Source organism: Lagopus leucura, unplaced genomic scaffold (assembly GCF_019238085.1).
Source record: "Lagopus leucura isolate 7727_CA_CO unplaced genomic scaffold, USGS_WTPT01 Super-Scaffold_100008, whole genome shotgun sequence".
In the NCBI taxonomy this organism is placed as follows: Eukaryota; Metazoa; Chordata; class Aves; order Galliformes; family Phasianidae; genus Lagopus; species Lagopus leucura.
Genome location: NW_024962265.1, coordinates 9,322,250 through 9,346,238, shown reverse-complemented (window position 1 = coordinate 9,346,238; position 23,989 = coordinate 9,322,250). Strand labels below are relative to the sequence as shown.

General features: G+C 35.3%; 1 protein-coding gene across 4 annotated transcripts in view; it reads right to left on the bottom strand.

Moving 5' to 3' along the window:
• CACNA2D1 (calcium voltage-gated channel auxiliary subunit alpha2delta 1) overlaps nucleotides 1-23,989 on the bottom strand; it is a 356,843-nt gene that overhangs the window by 98,477 nt on the left and 234,377 nt on the right. For all 4 annotated transcript variants that reach the window (XM_042872959.1, XM_042872960.1, XM_042872961.1 and 1 more), the window contains exon 7: nucleotides 5,619-5,750. In XM_042872959.1, coding sequence (XP_042728893.1) covers nucleotides 5,619-5,750 — 132 coding nt within the window. The remainder of the gene's footprint in view (nucleotides 1-5,618; nucleotides 5,751-23,989) is intronic.

The window sequence follows — 23,989 nt, the reverse complement described above, 5'->3', positions numbered from 1 at the left end:
TTCTCATTTTCACTTTACAAATCATTTTGTGGAGTAGCAGTTTAAAATGTTTGAAGCAAGTTGAAAATTGTGTTGTTTCCTGACAGAGGTTGTTTGGGGACTGAAAATTAGTATACGGTATAGCATAAGAGAATCTATATGTGTTTGAAAACATGAAGTCCCCAAAATATAGGATATAAGGATATATAATATAGGATATAAGGATAGAAAAAAATGTTGGTGTACTGCCCACTGGGAAAGACTGCCAGCATATTCCATCAGTCACACCATGAGACAGAAAGACCACTTTCAAAACTGACTTATTCTGTTTACCAGCACAGACATATCTTTAAAGCTGCTGGAGCAGATGAGCTTGTGATACAGATGTATTTGCGACAAAGATATACTCCGATATGCTTAAAGAATCATGAGTATGTAGACATTCAATGCCAAAATTGCAACCACATGTATCAATTCACTTATGTAAGGTTGTGAACTCCACTTTGCCACTTGCATTCAACACTTTTAAGGGAAATAGATTCCTATCTCCATAAACAACAGGACTACAAGCATCTTCACGTGCTGTTTTATGTCTAGTTGGCTTCCTTAGGAAATACAATTTTTCTTCAGAACTATAATGCTCCTAACATTCACCTAAAAAGTTGATACTGTTGCCCTTTTTACTGGCTTTCCTGTAGCTATATAAACCTGGGCAGAGTCAAAAAGGAAATCCTTTTCCATCCATTTCGTTCCTTCTCTTATTTCTCCTTCCTTCTCTATCATGGGTAAGGTGAAATGAAGAGGAAAAAAATGTTTATCTATGTTCTATGATAAAAGAATGTCTGTGCAGCTACAGGCTGGAGGTTGCTTCTTCATCTTTGAAAGAAAACAAAGAAATTACAGAGCTATGCAGCATTTTAGGAGAGATGATGCTGCCAGATGTACTGCTTTGGGGATTAAGTTTTAAATTAAAGTTCAGTGTTAAACCTGAAAATGGAAGAGGGAATCTGGATCCTTTGGGAAGAACAGGATAGTTTTTGTTTTTGCTACCAATTGCCTCAGCTGTTCTGAACTTGACTGGTATGGCACATTGTCATCTTCAGCTTATTGCACACCAAAAATTGCCACAATATGTCTAGTACAACAATTCTTAAAAGATACTGCATCTATTCACTTATTGTCATGATTGTGTTACTGCTAAATAAATCCCACCTACTTTAGTCTAAGACTATTCGTTTCAGTCTCTGTTGTTTTACACTGTGGCGAATTCTATGTACGATACTTCCCCAAGACTGCTGAATTGGTATTGCTGACCTAACAGTTTTTCATCACTAAACATTCATCTGAGTTGTTGTGTTGTTTCTTTTTTTAATTTCAATAAAGCTTTGCAGTCACATGTCCTTAAATGTTTCATTATTATAACTAGAAAGCCTCTTGTATCATATTTAATTACAAATGAATGTATGCTGCCTGCAGTTCAAAACAAATTCATCCTTTACTAAAGATCTTCCTTTTCCAAAATAAACAGAGACATGAGGTAGCGATTAATAGTAGTGTTTTTAAAAATTTGTTTAATAAGTAATTACTGTAGTAAAAATAATGTGCTTCCCATTGCAGTATTTTAATGAAGCATTGATTAACAATTGTAATTTCCGTTAGTTCTATAATTAGGAAGGATTTCAAGATTAAAAGAGGGAGTGGTTGGTTTGCACCTACACTTTCAAGTAGCTTGCCAAAAATTTGATAGTAAATTGTTCTTTCAAATAGCTGCTTCTAAAACCTAGCAATGAAATTAGCTGGATAGATGCCTCACAAAATTTAAATAACTATTTCTGTCAAACGATATTAAACTACTTAATTAAATTATTTTTGTGTAAGAGATCTGTCCACAGCTCTCTGTTTAATTACAAATTAAATTTGCAGTATGATCTATAATATAGACTGCAAGTACCTTTCAGTCCACGAGAAGTCAATGAAGGTCTAAGTGTGCAAGCCAATTAGGCATCAATTCAAGATTTTTTATTTTTATTTTTTAATTAGCTACTGCCACAGCATCAAAAATAATAACAAATTATTACTATTATTAGTAATAATAAGGTGCATATTACATCCTGTTTTGCTTGACCAACACTAATCTTTACATTTATTTTAGGGAAGACACATCTTGTCAAATAATTTCAAGAAGGAAAATCTCAGTACAGGAAAACTGCATTAAGTTGACTAAAGATCTAACTGAAAGGTAAAAACTTAGGTTCTTAGGATCTTTAGCTCTTCTTTTTCAATTTCTGCCTTGATATTTGAGAATGAAAGTTGAACTGAATATATTCTAGAGAAAAACAATTAATAACATGGAGGAAGCAAACTATTGATGTATAAAAACAGAAGTCAATCTCAATGCAGTCTCCAGTGTTTTTAAGAGGGCATCTTGTAAGGTAAAGACAGGAAGTTTCTGTACAGTTCCCCTTTATTGTAACAGTTCTGTTACCATTGCAAATGTGATAATGTGTCTTAATTTGTATGTGTATTTCTAATACTTAGCTTTTTTCTATATTAGTATCAGTATCTATCCATCTACACATATATCATCCTAGATCTGTTTTTTCTGCATTAAGTATTTTATGTTTCCTGGTGGAGAAGAAGCTGGACATGAGCCAGTAGTGTGTACTTACAGCCCAGAAGGCCAACTGTATTCTGGGCTGCATTAAAAAAGGGGTGGCCAGCAGGGAGAGGGAGGTGATTGTCCCCCTCTACTCAGCTCTTGTGAAGCCCCATCTGGAGTACTGCATCCAAATCTGGGGCCCCCAGTACAGAAAGGATGTGGAGCTCTTGGAGCGGGTCGAGAGGAGGACCGCTAAGATGATCAGAGGTCTGGAGCACCTCTCCTGTGAGGAAAGGTTGAGAGAACTGGCCTTGATTAGTTTGCAGAAGAGAAGGTTCTGGGGAGACCTCATTGTGGCCTTCCGGTACTTGAAGGGAGCGTATAAACAGCAGTGAGAATAACTGTTTACAAGGGTGGGTAGTGACAGGACAAGGAGGAATGGTTTTAAACTAGGATAGGGGAGGTTTAAGTTGGATATTAGAAGGTCGTTTTTCACTCAGAGGGTGGTGACACACTGGAACTGGTTGCCTAAGAAGGTTGTGGATGCCCATCCCTGGAGGCATACAAGGCCAGGCTGGATGTGGCTCTGGGCAGCCTGGTCTGGTGGTTGGTGACCCTGCTCGTGGCAGTGGGGTTGAAAGTAAATGATCATTGTGGTCTTTTTCAACCCAGGCCATTCTATGATTCTGTTTAAAAAAAAAAAGAAAACAAAAAACAATAAATAATGTCAGATAGAATATAGCCTTCCTCAGCCTACGTCACAGTTTGAAGGAAACTGTCTTGACCCTTTGGTACAGACAAGGGAGTACAAATATTCTGGAGAGTCAGACAAAGCACAACTGAAAATAATATAATATCTTGTATGCGACGATAGAGGAATCCACAACAGCACCTATTATAGAATACTTGTAGGAAACAAAGGGATATATGCAAAAAAGTCTAATTTCCATAGCATTTCTGAAGTATTTTACACACATTTTTCATGGATGGGGCCTTTCACAACAACCCCTTCATGTTGCTGGTTGCTATGGCGACAAGGACAGGCTAAAAGCCTACAGAAGATGAAAGTGATGCACTATCTAGCTAATTACTCAAGCACTTAACATATTATTGGACAAAAACATCTCAAGATACCCGTGACTGAAGAATCTCTCCACAGCTTAGAGGCACCAAAGACTGATTGTTTATTAAGAGAGGTAATACTGAATGGACATAACACATTTCATAATGAGCAGACAATTTATAACATCATCTTCAAATATCTAATGTGAAAGACATCTCTTCTAGAATATGAAACCTGATTTCATTTTCAGAATATTTATATGTGTCAGATAAGTCTGCAAACTGAGAAAAACAGTTTACAGGAACAGAGAGATGTGAATAACTGCTCCCAATAAAAAATCTAAAAACCAAGCAGATTACCATTTGAACTATAAATGGAAGGAAGTGGGAAGAAGTTGCACAGAACAACACGTCCAACTTGAGGAATGTTAAACTGCTCCAGAATACTTTTTGGGTGTACAAAATCTAGAGATCAGGAAATTACTCAAAGATTTATGAAGTTATCTTCTGATATGACTAGGAAGCTAATAAAAACTTAAGCATGTAGCTATAGACTAAGCAGTAAGTGCACAGTAAATATAAATTTGTTTAGATGGAGTATGTACAAGTATCTTATCTACATGCGAAATTGGGAAAATAAGCTTTCAAAGTCTTTCAAATAGTCTTTGAAAGGCACTCTAAGGACAAATATGTAAAGATTCTGAAGCTGCATTATGTTGGTGAACATCTGAAGTAGTCAGGTTTGCTAAATACAGTAATATGCTTTTCAACAGATGTGAAAATCTTATACTTGAAAAACTAATTTCACAGAGATTGCCACAGATATGTATTTTAGAAATATTTCTTTTTCAGCACTTGGAAAACATCACTATATGGTAAGTGGTAATAATAGTGATCCCAAACACAGTACTAACAGATATGGAAAGCTGTGAGATGGAACCTTAGAAAATCAAGAAACATGAAATTAACATTTTCAATATTATGTTTTCTGCAACATCTCACTGTATTTATTTCATCAGTATGTAGCACGAGAAAACAAACAGTATTCAAGTGCTATGATATATTTCTTCCTGCAAACTAGCCTAAGGCACTTTCTCTGCCAATGTCAGCAGTTGTGCTAATCATAGTCACATCTTTAGCATAATCTCATTTTCATAAGCAGCAACAGTACTGCATAATCAGAAGAAAAAGGATCTCAAAGGTATTCCTTAACCAGTAGTAAGTAAAAGAGATAAGACATTAGATACAATTGTCTCATGGGGTGAGCACATTATTTTGTTATTGATAACAGCATCTAACAAGAACAGCAGTAACATAGTTTGTGGTTCCATAAAACAAAGCTTTCCATGAGGCAGTGTTCATCAAGTACCAAATTAAGGGTACAGATGATCAAAATTCGGTAAAATACACACCTGTTTAAATAAATTTCTGTGTTTCACTGACACGATTATTAGACAGGTGGAACAGGTACTATTTGAAATAATCAAGTACTATCTGCCGACCTTAGCTCCGATAGTAAACACATAACTGTTCAAGATCATGAATTCTGCATGACATAAGCATGGTGTAAATGTATTTTCACTGACTTTAATCATAAAGATTACCTGTCTAGTCAGTTGATATTTTCAAAACTAGACAGGTACAAAATCACTCTTAACAAATATTTAACCATGTTTTTACTCACTATACAGAAAGCAATACAAAATCAAGATTTAACTGTTCTATTTTTCAAAGTCCATAATCTTCTGTTTCTCTTATTCTGAACAACACAACTACTCAGTTATTTAATCTCCATTTCCCTCCTTCTCATACTAACTTTATGCCAGAATAACTTAAAAGCCTTTGAGTTATTTCTGCTTAACAGAAATTCCACCTATATAAGAAACTAATCTTTAGCTACCTTACATTTTTTCTACATAATTCAGATTTTTTAAGGCAGTATGTAAGGTAGGACAGTACTCAAGGAGACTTCAGTTACCTGGGTAATACCTAGCGAGGCCAGTTGCACTACCAAAAACTTGCCATAACAAAGTAGGGTCTTCTTCTCTGTTCCGCTTGAATACATCATCCAATGCTGCAGTCCAATTGAGTTCATTTAACACTATTGTTGCTGTCAAAGATAAAGCACATTTCCAAGTTAAAAAGTTACACTGACTATAAAAAAAGCAAGCTAAACTATTATGGAAAGTAATAAAGCTTCTAATCCTTTTATAGTTGTTTATTAGTTAAGAATTCCTCATACTCCCTTCTTCCAATTTAATTATTTGTAAGCAATGGCTGTTAATTTATTCATGTAATGTCTTCTAAAAAATATTTTATGAGATGTTACTCTAGTTGCACCTTCTTGTCAAAAAAAGTACATGTAGTCATACAAAGGCATATAAAGTTGATGTTTTTATTAATCACAGAACACTGCAATTAGAATGTTTTTTACAAAAGCTCACAAAGCTCTCTCTGTCCAAACAGATGCTTTCAGGTGGTTCTATGAAAAAAAAAAAAAAAAAAAAAAGTACTTGAATTGCAGTTAAAGTGGGATTCTCATACACTCATTATTGCATGCTAACAAATTATTCATACTTACAGATGTGATTATTTATAGAAAGATCAGCAGTGTGAACATTAATATTTATGAACTGGGTCAGTTTTGCAGTAAAGGTAAAAACAAGACTATTCACATTTTTAAGTATGATCAGCTAAAGTCCAGGCAAGACTGTAATTTAGGCTTTTCCTGCAGTATGATATTGCATACAAGAAAGAATTTTTATGTCTTGCAAACGGGCAAGTCAAATGGAAATAAAAACAGTTCACGTTTAACAGAAACGAGTGGCACTACAGTAGAAATTTCTGCATGTGGATTTACATTCTAGCCCGTGGAAGTAAGTATAAGGATAGATTAAAAGTTAACACTTGACAGCACAATTTGAAAATGAGTTTGTTACAAGTACTAGAGAAATGAGATTGTAACATTAAATTTTATAGGCTTATTATCAAACGTTAAAGAGAAAACTGCTACACCCAGTGATTGGCAGAAACATTTGTCTGTTTTTCAAAGGATTTTTAAGGTAATACTGCTCCCTCACAGTACGTCTGTTTATAGAAATATCAAATTAGATTTCCAGCTCTTGAGATTCCCTGTAAACAATAAACTTTATACTTGTCTCTTTGTCAATTATAAAAATATTTATTTACTTGAAAAAGAGGAATAATTCCCTGAGGTATTATGAGAAGCTAATCATTTTAGAATGGTTGCTATTCAACTATCTCTTTCAGAACCAGTTAGATCTACTATAAAAAATAAAAAATAATTAAAAAAAAATACATAAACTTTTTTCTGAGTTCATTCTTTGTTCAGTCTTAATTTCAGAAGTGTCTCAAAGAAGTCATTAGAAGCTTTGCCATTTCCTGACTCAGAAGGATTTCCTTTCGCACCTGATTTTTGTTGTTTACTCACTTGATTTACAGAGTACTTGGCACACTGGAAGCCTACGTCAATGGTTCCTAATGGCATTTAGGGCGCTAGAACACAGGGTACTTAAGGCACATGGGTGATAGTAATTCTTACCTCTTTTATATCTGACAAAACATTCAGGTTTCAGTGCCCTCCATGGACTCCCTACCCCCAAAACAATGGAAGCCAATGCATTTCTTTAGCCTTGTGATCTGTCTTTAAATTGCTGCAGCCTCTATCCCCAAATCTGGCAGCCAATTTTTCACCCTACCCCAGTAAAACATTCAATCAGGAAAAAAAAAAAAAGTTATTGATGGTCATAATTGCTTTTCTAAACTGGTAGCTATGCACGTCTGGAAGCAGTTCCTTCACATATGAAATGGAATACAGTATTTCCAAAGAGATTTCCTTCAGATAACCTCACTAATAAATAAACTATATGCAATATTAAGATATAATAGCCTTATTATTATACATTTACAAATATTGCTGCAGTGTCTTTAAAATTATACAAACACATGTAATAGAAATTTATCAACCTGAACACACATGTACACATGTGCACATATACACATACGTAAAAGTCTGCTTCTAAAATACACGCTTACAGAAAAAAAGGAGAAACTGAGAATCTACAATTAGTAAAATACCAAAGTACTGCAGTACCAAAGTACAGAAGAATGGATAAACTGAAACAAACAATTTCAGCATTTTATTAGATTTGCATAGATTAGGCTATAAAGCAAGAAATATGACTGCCCAGATTTTATTTGTAATATACTGGTGTATCTTACAATTCAAAGAGTTTTATGATCACGTTCCACCTTTCCTTTCCTCCTCCTCAACAATTTTCTCCCAGAGGCAAATAAAACATCCTGAAGAAATCTAAGAAAAAAATCACACCAAGCTGGAAAGAAAACAGGAATAATGATGTGGAATTGAACATGAGAACAAGAAGAGAACATCCAAACAGACATACAGAGGAAAAGACTGCTAATAGTATGTGCCTCGAAGACACAATAACTTATTTCGTGGAATTGTTATGTAAATAGCTGATAGTGTGATCATTAAAACAATTACTTCTGAAACAGTTTGCTGTCTGTAATTAAAACTTGCTCCCTTAATTCAAGATATGTATGATATATATATATATATACTTTTATTAGCATACTTGTGTGAAATGCACTCGTATTTGTTTTAACTAATGGTGAACAGTGAACAGTAAATAAGGAAAAGGATGCTGGGAATTTTAGCTTTAATCATTTATTTCTCTGTTTTCCACATCATACATTACTCTTCTGCTTCTGCTAAAGGTACACTCTGGATTTCAAAAGACAAGCTGCAAATCAGTTCCCCTACATTTTTATTGCAATACCTCTGGTGAGAGGCAATTTAAAACCACTATCACTTGACACTGTTTTAAAGCCTATAGCAAAGGATTTGAAACATGCCATCTAAAGAAAAGAAAGCAAAACCCTCCAACTCGAACAAAGCCATTCAAATGGCTCATACTAAAATATGATTCTTAATTTGCACATAAAAATTAATAGAGCATGACTTTGACTAGCTCTTTGTAGAGGCCATACCAATCATCAGAATATCTTGATTTGAAATAAATAGATTTATTCTGACTTCATTAATAGAAGCGAGAATTTCACTTATTTTTTTGTTATTAAAAAAAAAAACCATATTTTAGTAAAACAAAATGTTCAGACATGCTATAGTCACACCCATTGAGATGCTGTATAGACCAGAAGAAAAGGTTTCTTTTTGAGATAACATTCATATGGGGAAGAGCTTTTGACTGATAATTTGCAGAAAGTATACTTTAAGACAACTCTCCAATAACTTTATTTCTAATTCTGCTAAAAGAAGTCTATGAAGATTGTTTCTGCTAAGTACTTCAACTGCTACCTTTCACTTGATACTGGCAAGATGAAAAATAAAATTAATCATTGCACAGTAAAAAACCATCATTCTTAATTCCAATGAGATCCATCTATCTTCTCACTTTTCCCTCTTCTTTATCACATGAGGTTTAGGGGCCTTGACAAGGAATGGATTCAATTTTCCTCTGCAAATGCAATCAATAATAATGTGAGAGCACTACTGCTCTCTTTAAAAGAACTGGAATACACTTCTAATGATTTATTCAATATATAGGCCCTGGACTGCATACAGGGCAGAGTAAAACATTATTTGAAAAGCCTGAGAGCTATTTACTATATCAGAAAATGTGTCAAATGCTGCTCCCTGTTGAGGCAGCTACATGTATCCAAGGGAGAACAGAAGGGACTGCTTCTACAGACCACTAATTGTCTTTTAGTGTATGGCAACTATTACAATTCCATGTCCTATTTAATGAAGTTGGCTCAAATAAACTCGAAGTTTATTTGAAAATAATACCCACTAGTTATTCTTATGAATGAAATACATATTTGCAGCCCAATCTTATGGTATTTATAACTGGGAGAATATATTTGCAAAAGCACATTTTTGTATACTTACATGGACACACAGGTTTCTGTCTGTAGACATGCTATATAGATATTTCAGAACTTCTGTTGTCTGTACAGACTGTCTTTTTTATTACCTATGTTTTTCTCAGGATTTTGTCTGAGAAGGAGTTAATTTTATGCATAGAGTCACACCTAATTCTGCCTCTTGGATGAAAAAAGTAGTGACAGCACAACACTCATTCTTTCAAGATTAAATTCCTTCCAGCTTATTTTTAATTAGATGTTTGCATTGATCAAGCACATATTTTCTAGATAATTCCCAAATACAGTCATTTGAAAATCTAGTCTGACAGCAACTTAAGCTACAGTACTTGAAATTGAGGTGTATGCTATGTCTCTCTTGCAAAGCTCAACATGAGCAATAGGCAAGAGCAAAGGAAAGATTACAGTGGCTCCAACATGAATACTGTCTCCTAGGTAACTAGTCCTCTCAGTGGAATCAGAAATCTGAATTTAGATGCTTAGGCTTTCCATAGAATACCATAGGAAACTGTTCGGCTCAAAGGGTCATTAAAAACAACAACCAAACAACTTCACAGATTATCAGAAGCCAGTTAAATGAGAATAATAATAAAAACATCTGAGACCTGGGGACCATTTTATTCCATATCTTTCTGCAAATAAATTAGAGCTCCAGAGGTTGCACTGCTATCCACTCGCAGGGATAGAGCACAGTGTTCGCTGCATACATGGATCACAGGAATATGAATCTACAAGATGTATCTCCAGAACACCAAGTTTGACAAATTAGTTGTACACATTCAGCAACCTTTATTTAGTTTTGAAAGCATCTATCTGATGATGACAGTACTCTGTGCAACAATATTAGAAATTAATTGCATACTTTGAAAGGTAAAGAACAACAGATAGAAAAAGAATGTGTCTTTTCTCAATCAAAAAGAAAATCAAAACACACATTTAAGAAATGAAGAGGAATTGTATTCTTTTCATTCTTTTCAGCGGTGACCAATTAGGCAGGTCATTATTTTCAGTGCTGCTCTGCTTCATCTCTTATATACAGATCAGTTAAAAATTCCTGCCTTGAAAACAGTATTTCCTATCATAATTTAACTTTAAATTACTGGATAATTAGAATTGTTCAGAATATTCACTCAATCATGCTTAAGAAATAAAATGTTGAAGTATATTTTTTAATAAGTGTAATAGCAATGAAATCAAATAGTTTTGGCATTTAAGATTGCTAAAAGATAATTTTACAGAGTATGTATTTTACACTCTTAATTAAAAGCTTAAATGAATAAATGTCATGGAATTCTTTTTTCAATGAACAATTTCTTTGCTCCCCATTAGATATCTGATATTATGTCCTAGGCAGTTCTATATATAATTTTTTAAAGAAGTCAGTGAAGTCTAGCATGCTGTTGTGTCTGTGTCAAATCAAGAAAATTAATTGGCAGTGTCATATGATGTATGCTGACTGGCTTAGCCACCGCATGCTGATAGCTAGAACATCACACTGAAAGCTCATTAAAGAAGAAATGCCCAGGATAAGGAAATAAGAATGTCAGTAAAATAAGCATCCACTATAGCTCAACTAAAGAGAGTTAATGTAATATTGAGTTGTAAAACGTTCAGTACAAACTCATAGTTTCTAAACAAGTTATTTATGCTGTTATAAAAAAACAAAAGACACTCCTATTAATATATTGCAACATATTGTTTATATTACTGTCTGTGCATCTTAGAAGTCACAAAAGATGAACACTGGCTTTTACCTAGCTTCTTCTAATATCCAGCACGTATTTGAAAATTGAGATACATCCAATGCTAACAATCATACAATACTCTCATTTTTTTTTCCTCTGGAAAGAGGATAAGAAAACACAGAAGATGAAAGACGTAATTGATAGAGGAGAGATAGGGGAATTTTGGATTTTGCAGAGCTAACCAATGTAAGAGACTAAGATGAAAAACAGAACAAACTTAGAAAAGTAACTACAGCTCCTCCTTTTTTTACTATTACCATTTTTTACAGATGACTTCAAAGGCACGAGATTAGTAAATCCTGAACTACAGCAGTGTAAAGTGAGAAGGAAAGGACACAAAAGACATTCAACTCATGCAAAAATGTTCTCTCCCACGCTGTCTGTAGCATATTTTAACTATTTTAATCATTCAAAATATAATTTACAGTACTTACAGTCTGAAAACACTATTAATTCAGAAATGGATGCTGTCACATATGTAACTACCTATTACACATTTTTCAGTTTTTCTTGCAACAGTAACGTTTCCCATCAATAACAATTCCTTCTGTTCTGTAGCCAGTCATGGCAAATTGGAAAGAGTAAGCAGATCCAACAAAAATAGGTATATTTTAATGCAATAGCATAAAGAAAGTTTGATATATAGTCCAGAAAACTCAGTTTCTTCCCTCTGTTAAGCCAAGAGATGAATTATAAGTGGACAAAGTACTGGAAAAGTTTAATAAGGTAACTGAAAAAAGTTTAAACAGGTAACAGAAAACATGTCTTCTGAAAGGAGATGAGATTTTGAGTGATTTAACCTACAAAAATGATGTTGAATTAGAAAGCAAGATCAACTCTAAAAAGAATATGCAAGTCTAAGGATGATAATAGCACAACAAAAAATGGGCATCAGCTAGTTGTTATTAATTTAAAGCAGGAAATTAAGAGATCTCTTTCAGAGAGGAAGGTCTTAGAATGGCTGATAGAAGACAAGAGATCAAAGTTAAACTAGTTTGTTAAAAGAATGACTTGGACAAATTATCAATTAGATTTGGCAACTAAAAGAAATTTCCTGTTCTATTCCCGAGCTTCGTTACAAATAAAAATGCTCCTTTAAAAAGTTATAGTAATCTCCAGCAATGAAGTTTTATACAAACTTACTGAAGCACAAGAATTGGAAGTAAATTTTCTCCAATTGGAAGTCATTTTTCATTAATGAATATTAAGTGTTTGCAAACCACCTGTAAATATATTTTTTATTATATATGTACATACATATATAGAAAATACAAATATGTATGCTCTCTATATAATCTAGTATTATTAACAATATAATATTATGAAAATATATATTACACGTTATTGTATTATAAATTTTATAGTATATACCTATTTTATTTGAAAGTTCTATATAGAACATAATGATTTTTGTGTGTTTTAGGGAATTTTTATAAATATTAAAATAACACAGTGGATTTGGGTAATGGGATTCTAATCTAGTCCCTATATAAATGAAATATTAATGAATAGCAGGCAGGCTTAATCTATCTAAATGCATATCTGGCAGCAGAAATCCAAGACACACTGAGTGTGAGGGGAATACAATGCACAAGCAAGAAACGTGAGAAAAATGATGATGAGATAAAACCTGTTTTGTTAACTGAGCAGGTTCAGATGTGACAACCACTGCTCGTTGTCAATGTTCTAACAATTTCAGACAATTATGTAGAGTTAAAAAAAAAAGAAAAAAAAAAATTTCTTTTTTTTTTTTTTTTTTTTTTTTTGTTATTGTTGTTGCTTTTGGACAAAGGATGCATAACAGTCTTCACTCTGGAGAAATTTGTTATGACAGAAATTTTATGAGAATAAATATCTTCTAAAAATCAGCTACTCAAAAATGTCCCCTCCCTTCACCATATGAACCATCTGTCCCTTTTCTCTTAAAGAGGGAAAGTCTACAGCATGCTAGAAAGGTCTAAGTCAAACATTAGCTGCCTATACAAACAGAAGGTTTCCTCTCTCTGAAGGCTTTGCTATTTATTCTTAAAAATAAAGACTTGGCTTGTGCCTTTAAAAGAAGAAAAAAATATATTTTTATTTAATGCACAAAATTAAATTCATTAAATTCATGAGGAACAAAATACACATTCCCAGTTCTAAGCTATTGGGCTGATTTCCACTCTTGGAGTGAATCGTGGCCTGCATTAAATTAATAATAAAACTCCTGCACTGCACAGGGAAGTGATCAATACAACAGTTGGAATTATTTGTGCTTGCAGAACAGTCAAAAACCCCACCAAATTCAGTACATAATCACTACCAAATATGTAACATGCTGTACCAAAAAGATCATAACGTTGTGAAATAAAAATCAAGTGGAAACAAAGAAAAGGGACAATTAAAAGGCAAAGAATAATTCTTTTCCACTGAGTAAGTGAAGTGAAATGGACATGACTTTCAGTGCCTGAGAGAAAGTGACAAGAAACCAAGTTGTGAGCATACACAATTGTATGCTCAACTGTACCAGTGAGGAAGCTGCTGTGCTTTGGAGTAAAACTGAGCCCCAGAGCTCGGTTTTACAATCCTTTGTGTACTTCTGGGAAGATACATATGAATTTAGTGTGCTAAATATGTAGATAGAGACAAGGACAACAGGTACCCACGTTTGAAAATCTGTTCTGTTAGTGCCCATCTACTTGGAATTCATGGCTGGATGGAAAAGCAAAACCTTTTATTTCCCTCCCTGATTCTGCAGGCTCCTGTATTTGTCATTATTCAGGAGGAGAAAGAGGGAAAAAACCTCTTTGGGATGCCATACATATATAAATACTGCTCCAGGTAAAAAAGAATGAGAGGAGAAAATTATTGCAGAAAAACTTCCATGGATGTACAGTGGAATCCATCATCCATAGGAAGAGAGACCAGATGTTGAGTTTAATGCAAGGACCTGGCAACTTTCTGTGATAATCACACAGGAGAATGCAGTAGCTACTGAAAAGGTAGCCAAAGATGCCAAAGATGAAGGCAATATTCTATATCAAAATACCGGTATCAAAACACATTTATTCGCCTTTAATTCCTTAGCATCTTCCTGTGATTTTCAGTAATTAAAAAAAAAAAAAAAAAAAAAAAATTAAACAACCAAAAAAACCCACACTTTTTAAAAACCCTACAGTTTTTTTTTTGTTTGTTTGTTTGTTTTTTGTTTTTGTGTGTGTGTGTGTACAGAAGATAAACAAATAATGTATCTGCATGAGTTGGAACAATGAAAGTAAAACAATAATAGTAATATTCTTCAGATATACTATCACACACCCTGATTTCTCTGAGGCAATTATATAAAAACTTATAAAAAATACTTCCATTTTTTAAAATATCAGATTGCATCGTATTTGTTTTTATTGAACTCATGCAAGCAACAATCTTTCACTTACTTGTCAGATTCTATTCCTACTGATTTTACCTATTTTATATTCATCTTATTCAAGCACAGAGCTTTCACTTCTCTTGTCAGCTTCTACTGATTTTTTTATATTGATCTTTTAAAAGGAACAGCTTTCCACTTCCTTATCAGTTTCAAATGTATCATGCTCATTTTTGTATTGACATCATCATTTCAATACTCCTCTGCCTTTTTTCAAATTACAGCATTTCTACAGCTAAAAGCTTTATAAACACTTGATTTCAACCTTCTTATTAACTACTAAGCATAATCCTAAAACTCACTCTTGATTTTGTTCAGAGAACACTAAAGTCCTAAATTCTCAGCAAACTTGGATCATATGATTCTGTGATATCCTTCAATTCTTACAACAAAAATTGACAGTCTTCAAATCAAACTGTGTTAAGAGTAAAGATAAATGAAAACTTAATAGTTGTGAGGAAAACTTAAGAGTTGTGAGGAGTTGTGAGTTTATATGTGTGCAATCAAATTGCACAACTGAATTTTGGTACAAATAGGTTAATCATTTTGATTTATCTATTAATATAGATGAATATATGCATTATATAATATATACATAATATACATGATAATATATATTGTCTCTATATTACCTATATATGTCTATATCTATGGATAGCATATATATAACATATTCTATATATTATATAATCTATATTTTATTATGTTTATAGTATAATTATTTATATATAATAAATTATACAATTGTAATATTTTATTTAATTAGAAGTAATTGGAAAGTAATTAATCACAGTGATGCAACGTTAGGAATGACTTCCTGGGCAACACTAGAAACATTTACCAGAAAATATGGCACAGACCTAAAACCCATTAAAAATATTTTTTTAATGGTAAAGCCATAGAAGCTGTCTAGCTAATTTTCAAAGGATACTCTATCAATGCAATCTTTATGGTTGATGACATACTACAGATTTATTTCCAAATGTTCTTGTCCATATTAGTGTTATGAAATGAAATACTCAAGCAAACATTCTTCATTGTTAATTTGACAGCAAAGTTCATTTTGGTATTAATATGCTAGCAAAAATTGGTTCAAATCCTCCTAAGTATCCATCTCTTTGTCGACCTCAGGCTACACAATGGCATCTCAAATTGTCATTATTTTATAACGCAGGGATCATGTACATATACACAGGTTCTAAATCCTGCACCTGCACAGAAATATCAGAAGCAAAATTTTTTGCCACTGAAACATAAACACAAAGCCATTTCAATCAACATTCTTTCAGAATAAATTCAGAGATTTATTGAAAGTATAAAAAAAGAAACAAAGACATAAATGAAGAAAAAGAAAAAAGACAAGGTGATCAAGATGTGATCAAAGGGAACCTCCAGATGATGCAATTCTGGTAAGAAAAAAAAAAAGTGCTGAACAGACTACAGTAAGAATATTCAAATGCTTTTGCTCTAAATGGAAAAATTATCTTGTTTGAACATTTATTACACAGATGTGCTGTAATAGCAAGCATTTTGTACAGTCAGACTGATCCTTCTATAGTGAAATCTGAAAGCATTAATTTCTATACTAAAGGTAGTAATGAAGAAGGCTTTTTGGCCCAATTTTCCACTTAGCCTCAGTGAACAATGTTATTTATAAAAAAAATCTGCCATTACAACTGAATATGCAGTAAGGAATAAAAGGCAATTTCTTCCCTTTGATAAAGTTAAATCACTGTTGCTTCTAAGTCACCACATTTCCAGTTATTGTAAGTGGAATTTCCTTTCTTCATAAGTGATCTGTGTACATCTATAGAAAACGGAAAGCATGGCATAATCTCTTGAAACAACTGCATATATTTGCAGTGGACAGCATGAGTTAGTTTAATGAAAATCATAAGTGTTTCAGCTACTTTACACTCATAAAACAGACAGTTGATGTGTAATTTGTAAAGACAGTGAGATCTCTTCTATGTGTTTTTTCTTCCTCCTGTCTATTTTAAAAGCAGCTGTCAGTTACAATAGTTTTGTTAAACCTGAAATATATGACAGAAACAATGGAAAGACCAAAGAAGGAATTTTGCAGTATATATGCTTCTGAAATTTGTTTCTGATAGAAATAATACATGTGTTACCTCTATGGACATGTATGTGCAGAAAGTACTCAGTGAGAACTCCTGGTTGAGAAAAAATAAAGACTGGAAGTATCAGCAAGAACAGCAACTAATGTCAGGCAGAAATCTGAGGGGATGATGGAAGGTAGAAAAAAATGACTCTGGACGTAAAACTGCTTGTACCAGAGCAGCTAAATCAAAGACCTGAGTGATCCATGGGCAATCAGTGGATGAACTGAAAACAAAACAAGACAAAAGAAAACAAGGCAGAGAAAGACTACCTAGTTAAAAAGCTGCAGTAAATTTGACGTCTTCAAAGCTACAAAGGAAAAACAAGCCATGGCAAATAATGAAAACAAAAGTGAAACTGGCTGCCAATTCAAAAGGTGAAGCTGATACTATAATTCCTCAGAGACTGCCTAAGACATTATTTCTTTCAATATTTGAGAGAGAGATGTCAGGATGATGCACATTTAGTTGAAAGAGTGGGAGACAGAAGACCAGAAAATCACACCAGCACAAGAAGAAGCCTTTAGGAAAACAGTAATAAGGAAAACAGACAGGCTTATTATAAGTAAAGTATCAGAAATCAGGCAGGTATTGTCTCCTGGGAACCATTGAAGAAGATTCCAAAGACAGAAAGGGAGAGGCTACTCTTTGTTTTTCATATAAATAATTCAGCTTGGACCTCCTTCTCATAGATCAAATGAGTGTTCAAGTAATAAAGCAGTTTAAAGAAGTGGAAGCACATGTAATCCTCAGAAAGGAATCTTGTCCATAGCAAATAAAAATGGCCCAGAAAACTGTCACTGAATTTTTGTGATGTCTGAGAACAATAAACATTGAAAGTATATTGTATATACTGTGTATATAATGTGACTGTGCATGAGTAAAGAGTTCAGGAGTTTCCACAGAAATAATGAGGAAAGTAAAGTCAAAGTTGGTGTAAGGTTTCATCTAGAAGGGAGAAGATACAAAACCACTTGTACTACGACAATACTTCATGTAAAAACAAAACAAAAACGAATAAAGGAGAGAAACGCAGCAATGTTCAAGAGAAACATCTTGAATACCAACCAGGACATTAGCATCTATACATCAATTCTGCTAAGGGATAAAAATTTAAATCTGTGTCATAATTACAGTATTTGGAACAAATCCTGGACAAATTAAACCATCTGGTAAAGAAGAAGGAATTGAACACTGTGGATCACACAACAGAACGCAGACTGGAGCAAAAGAATGTGAAGCTCTATTGTGGTGCTGTATCTCTGGAGAAAATACACATGTATTTAAATCAGGACATTTTATTTTTTGCAAAGCCTCAGATGGAAATTCTGTAGGTCTGTTAAAAGCACTAATCTCATGTTTGCATAAGGAGAGTGAACTCCACATAAAATAAACAGGAAGCAGTAAAAATTATACTTTCTTGGTACTGATATGTCTCATGTACTTATCACAAAATCTAAAGCTAATGAGAAGATTCAGATATTTTCAATCAGAAGACAGACTTTGCTAAATGGTCACAGTAACTAGGCACAGTATCATTTGTTAAACACAGCATAGACTGAAAGTAGGGAGGAAGCTGCCTCCTAAAAGATGCACTTGAATTCTGCAAAATTGCTTCTTACAGGAATGTTTTCAGGGGAGGGTGATCACAAAATACTTCATTTCATGTGTTCTGGTTTTGGCTGGGATAGAGTTAATTTTCTTCCTAGTAATGGTAAGGCGCTATGTTTTGAATTGCAGATGAGAATAAGGTTGATAACAAACCAATCTTTTAGTTATTTCTGAGCAGTGCTCACACATAGCCAAGGACCTTTCAGCTTCATATTCTGTCCTGCCAGCAAGGGAGGCAGCGGTGCACAAGGAGGTGGGAGTGACAGGTGACCAAAGGGATATTCCATGCTGTATGGTGTCATGATGAACAGTGGGGAGCTGACCCAGAGATCTGCCACTGTACAAACTGACCAGGCATAGGTCAGTGGGTTGTGAGCAACTGCACTACACATCACTGTTTTGTATGTTCTTTTATCATTATTATTGTTTTCCTTCCCTTTTCTGTCTTATTAAACAGTCTTCATCTCAACTCATTAGTTTTACCTTTTTTCCAATTGTCCCCCCCACTCTACTTAAAGGGTCAGTGAACAGTTAGCTATCTGCTGAGTTGAATCACATATTAAAAGGTCAGAAGAAACAAAATGAAACAAAATAAGGAAATTAAGAAAAAATAAGATGATTTAATGAACTTAAAGTCTAGTCAGGAAATAATGAATCATCTCCACTGAAATAGTATTTAGAATTTCTATTTCAAGTAGAGAACAAGAAGATGAAGGTGACACCATTCGCACAAACCAGCATGTTAAACAGGATACCAGGAACAGGGGTGCAGATGAAATAGAAACTGAATGTTGAAGAGAATCTGAAGGTCTACAGAAGATAGCCTCTTTTGCTTCTCTACCTTCCTAGAAATATTGGAATATGGAAAGAATATCACTACACTAAATTTGTACCTTCACTCACAGCAGCACCTGTAGCACACAACGATTATGCTGTATGACTATCAATAATTACTGATCAAACAGCAATAAAAAGATTAGATTGACTGTTGTGAAGAAAATTACTTATTCAGTATAAATTGGTAGACATTCAAACTATTTAAACAGTAGCTTCCAATAAGGCTCGTCTGCCACATGCTTAATCAATCCAGTAAAATCACCCTAAGTAGAAGCAAATTACTTCAGGACCTCAGGAAAATTCAAGGTTCCCTTGTTTTTAAATTGCAGCAAAATGTATCTCAACAACAATAGGAATTCATAAACTTGGAAATGTACATGTGGGAAGCAAGCAAAGCCTGATCTCATTCACTGAGATGCAACTACTTGTCAGCCTGACCTTGGGAACAGGGAAAGTTATGGAGCAAATCATCTTGGGTGAGATCACACGACATGTGCGTGGCATTCAGGGGATCAGGCCCAGCCAGCATGGGTTCATGAAAGGCAGGCTGTGCTTGACCAACCTCATCTTCTACAACTGGGTGACCAGACTGGTAAAGGGGGGAAAGGCTGTTGATGTAGTCTACCTAGACTTCAGCAAAGCCTTTCACATGGTCTCTCTCAATATTTTCCTGGGGAAACTGGGCAGAAGCTGGGCAGAAAAAAACCGGATGAGGTTTAACAAAAGCAAGTGTAGAGTCTTGCATCTGGGGAGGAATAATTCCATGCACCAGTACAGGTTGGGGGATGACCTGCTGGAGGGGAGCTCTGCGGAAAGGGACCTGGGTGTCCTGGTGGATGACAGGCTGGCCATGAGCCAGCAGTGTGCCCTTGTGGCCAAGAAGGCCAATGGCATCCTGGGGTGCATTAAAAAGAGCGTGGCCAGCAGGTCAAAGGAAGTGATCCTCCCCCTCTACTCTACCCTGGTAAGACCTCATCTGGAGTACTGCATCCAGTTATGGGCTCCCCAGTACAAAAAAGACAGGGATCTCTTGGAAAGAGTCCAGCGGAGGGCCACGAAGATGGTGAAGGGCCTGGAGCATCACTCCTATGAAGAAAGGCTGAGTGAACTGGGTCTGTTCAGCCTTGAGAAAAGAAGACTGAGAGGGGACCTGATCCAGGTCTATAAATATCTAAGGTGTGGGGGGCAGAATGGCGAGGCCAGACTGTTTTCAGTGGTGAGTGGAGACAGGACAAGGGGAAACAGCTGGAAACTGCAGCATAGGAAGTTCCGCACAAACATGCGCAAGAACTTCTTTACAGTGAGGGTGACGGAGCACTGGAACAGGCTGCCCAGGGAGGTGGTGGAGTCTCCTTCTCTGGAGATGTTCAAGACCTGCCTGGATGCCTACCTGTGCAACCTACGGTAGGGAACCTGCTTTGGCAGGGGGGTTGGACTCGATGATCTCTGGAGGTCCCTTCCAACCCCTACAATTCTGTGATTCTGTGATTCTGTGATTCTGTGAAACTGGCTGCCCGTAGCCAGGACAGGTACACCTTCTTTGGATAAGGAACTGGCTAGAGGGCTGTGCCAATAGGCAGTGTTTACTGGAGCTAAGTCCAGCTGGCAACCTGTTACAAGTGGTCCCCCAGGGGTCCCATCTTATTTAATATCTTTATTGATGACCTAGATGAGGGGATTGAGTGTACCCTCAGTAAGTTTGCAGATGACACCAAGTTGAGAGGTAGCGTTGATCTGCCTGAGGGTAGGGCGGCCCTTCAGAGGGATCTAGATAGCTGGATCACTGGGCTGAGATGAAAGGGATGAGGTTCAACAAGGCAAGGTGTAGGGTTCTGTGCTTTGGCCACAACAACCCCATGCAGCGCTATAGGGTTAGGGATAAGGGGCTGGATGACTGTAAAGGGGAAAGGGACCTGGGGGTGTTGGTTGATGCTCGGCTGAACATGAACTGACAGTGTGCCCAGATGGCCAAGAGGGCCAATGGCATCCTGGCCTGCATTAGAAATGGTGTGGCCAGTAGGAGCAGGGAGGTGATCATCCTCCTCTACTCAGCACTGGTGAGGCCGCACCTCGAGTACTGTGTTCAGTTTTGGGCCCCTCACTACAAGAAAGACATTGAGGCCCTGGAGCATGTCCAGAGAAGGGCAACGAAACTGTGAGTGGTCTGGAGCACAAGTCTTATGAGGAGCAGCTGTGGGAGCTGGGATTGTTCAGTCTGGAGAAGAGGAGGCTCACAGGAGACTTCTCATTGCGCTCTACAACTTCCTGAAGGGAGGCTGTGATGAGGGGGGGGTTGGCCTCTTCTCCCAGGCAACAAACAGAACCCAAGGACCACCCAGTGGTCAAGAGGCATCTGGATGAGGAGCTATGATGTATGGGTTAGTAGCTTATGATAGCAAGGGTAATGGGAGGATGGTTGGACTAGATGATCTTATAGGTCCTTTGCAACCTTGTGATTCTATGATTCTATAATCCTTGGTACTAATGACCAGTGACTATAACAGAATGGAACCGAACTAACAAACACCTTGTATTCATCAGGCAGAAGAATTGCTCTGTGGACTGAAGAATTCAATTGCATCTCAAATACATAAACACAGAGATTTTAAAATGTAATGTTACTTAATCCTCAAGCTCAAGGATGGTAGATTCAATCTCAAAGAGGGTAGATTTAGGTTAGATATAAGGAAAAAGTATTTTATAGTGAGGGTGGTAAAGGTGGTGAGGGTGGTGAGGGTGGTGAGGCACTGGAACAGGTTGTCTAGAGGTGTGATTGATGCCCTGTCCCTGGAGACCTTCAAGTCGAGGCTGGATCAGGCCCTGGGCAACCTAAACTGGCTGTGCATATCCCTGTTAATTGCAAGGGATTTGGACTCAATGGCCTTCAGAGGTCCCTTCCAACTCTAAGGATTCTACAATTCTATCAAAATACAAAACACTTCCATTTAAGGCATTTAGGGAAAGAATGTTCTCTTAATGATGAACAACACTGCGTAACTGCAGTTATGCACAGTTCTACCATAGTAGAGTAAAATATATGAAGAACGAAAGTCTTTTTAAATTATTGCAACATGAAGTCAGATTTAAAACAGCCATTTCATTTTCCCTCTCTCAAAAACAATATATATATATATATATTTACTGTAGTTGCTGGAGGGAACTTCTAACTGTGTGCTGTATGTTTACTGCCTTAAAAAGATTGTTCAAGTTTTGTTTCAATGCTTAATGAGTTTTCTACAATAATTCGAATGAGTGTGTAGAAAGAGACTATTAAAGAAGTATTCTCTCTTTTATGGATGACATGAAAGGGATATGGATAGCTAAATTAACAGTCAATCAGGGCTTCTGAGAGAATTTGACTAATGCATTTATTATTACCTTTACAAACATGCTTTTGCAAATCAAGGAGGGTTGTTTTTTTTTTTTCCCCTTCTCTTTTAAAAAAGGATTTTAGAGATTTTTTTCATTCATCAAAGCAAAAGATTAGTGATATTTGATGAGAACACTTACACTGTGAAAAAAAATGCAAGTACTTGAGCCTTTTCTTGTCTTGTAAGGAAACATCCTACTTTTGTCTATTTGTTTTTATGCAATTTAAACAGCATATTCTGACAGCTAATTTAAATATACATACATACATATATATATACACATACATATATGTTTATATATATGTTTTACATCTTACTTGATATAACCAAACAGTAAATCTGAAGATACTCAGCAGTGGCAGCAAACACATAGTGAATGAAAAGTGAAAAGGAAGTTCTCTATTCTCTATCTCACTTCTTAATTGATTTTATAAATTAGCTAAAATCAGATTTTAGCTCTTTTCCTGCACTTTCTGAGTATCTCTACGAAATGTTAGCATCTCAAATAACTATGTAGATAAAAAGAGGTTTTGTCAGGTCAGGTATCAAAAAGCCACCAGCAGAGAAATCATTCAGAACCTTCCATAAGATGAAAACAATCAAGCTTCTGATACTTCAAATCCCATTACTAATTTACAAAGTGGAGACAAACCCATACTCCAAAGTGCTTTTGAAGAATGCTTCTTGATTCATTGCTAACTGACTGGAGGATTGATTACATGCTTTCACTCTGAAAGACACAATCTTTCCACTATTTTTTTTGGTCCCCTTTTTTGAACGTTTTGATCGCGTTAGCCATAAATGCCTCCAATTTAAAAAGAAAAAGCACACACCATTTCCAAATAAAAAAGCTGAGGCCCCTAGAAAGACTTAGAATTTTCTTGTTTATATGTAATACCAAAATCCAGCTTACAATGTAAACGCCCCAAAGATTTTTCATAAATATTCTCATGATATACATATACTTTTTTTTTAATGAAGGAAACAAATTTGTCATTAGATCATTTTCAGAACGCATTTTGCACTGCCTTAAATACAAAATCCTCTGTCCACATTATGAAGTGTAAGCGAATCTTTAGCTTTTCAAAGCTCTCATGTCAGTTAGCAAACAGCCTGTATTTCATGTGGGTAAAAAAGGATGTTTGCAGTTTTTCAAGATTAGATGAAGTAAAGACAATTTAAAACAATTTAAAGAATTTAAAACAAACTAGCAAATAAGCCTTTCTTATTTTTTTCCAAAAAAGCTTGTTGGAGTTATATGTGATAAACCAGACAAATAAAAATATTTTGAAAAGGAAAAATTTCAAAAT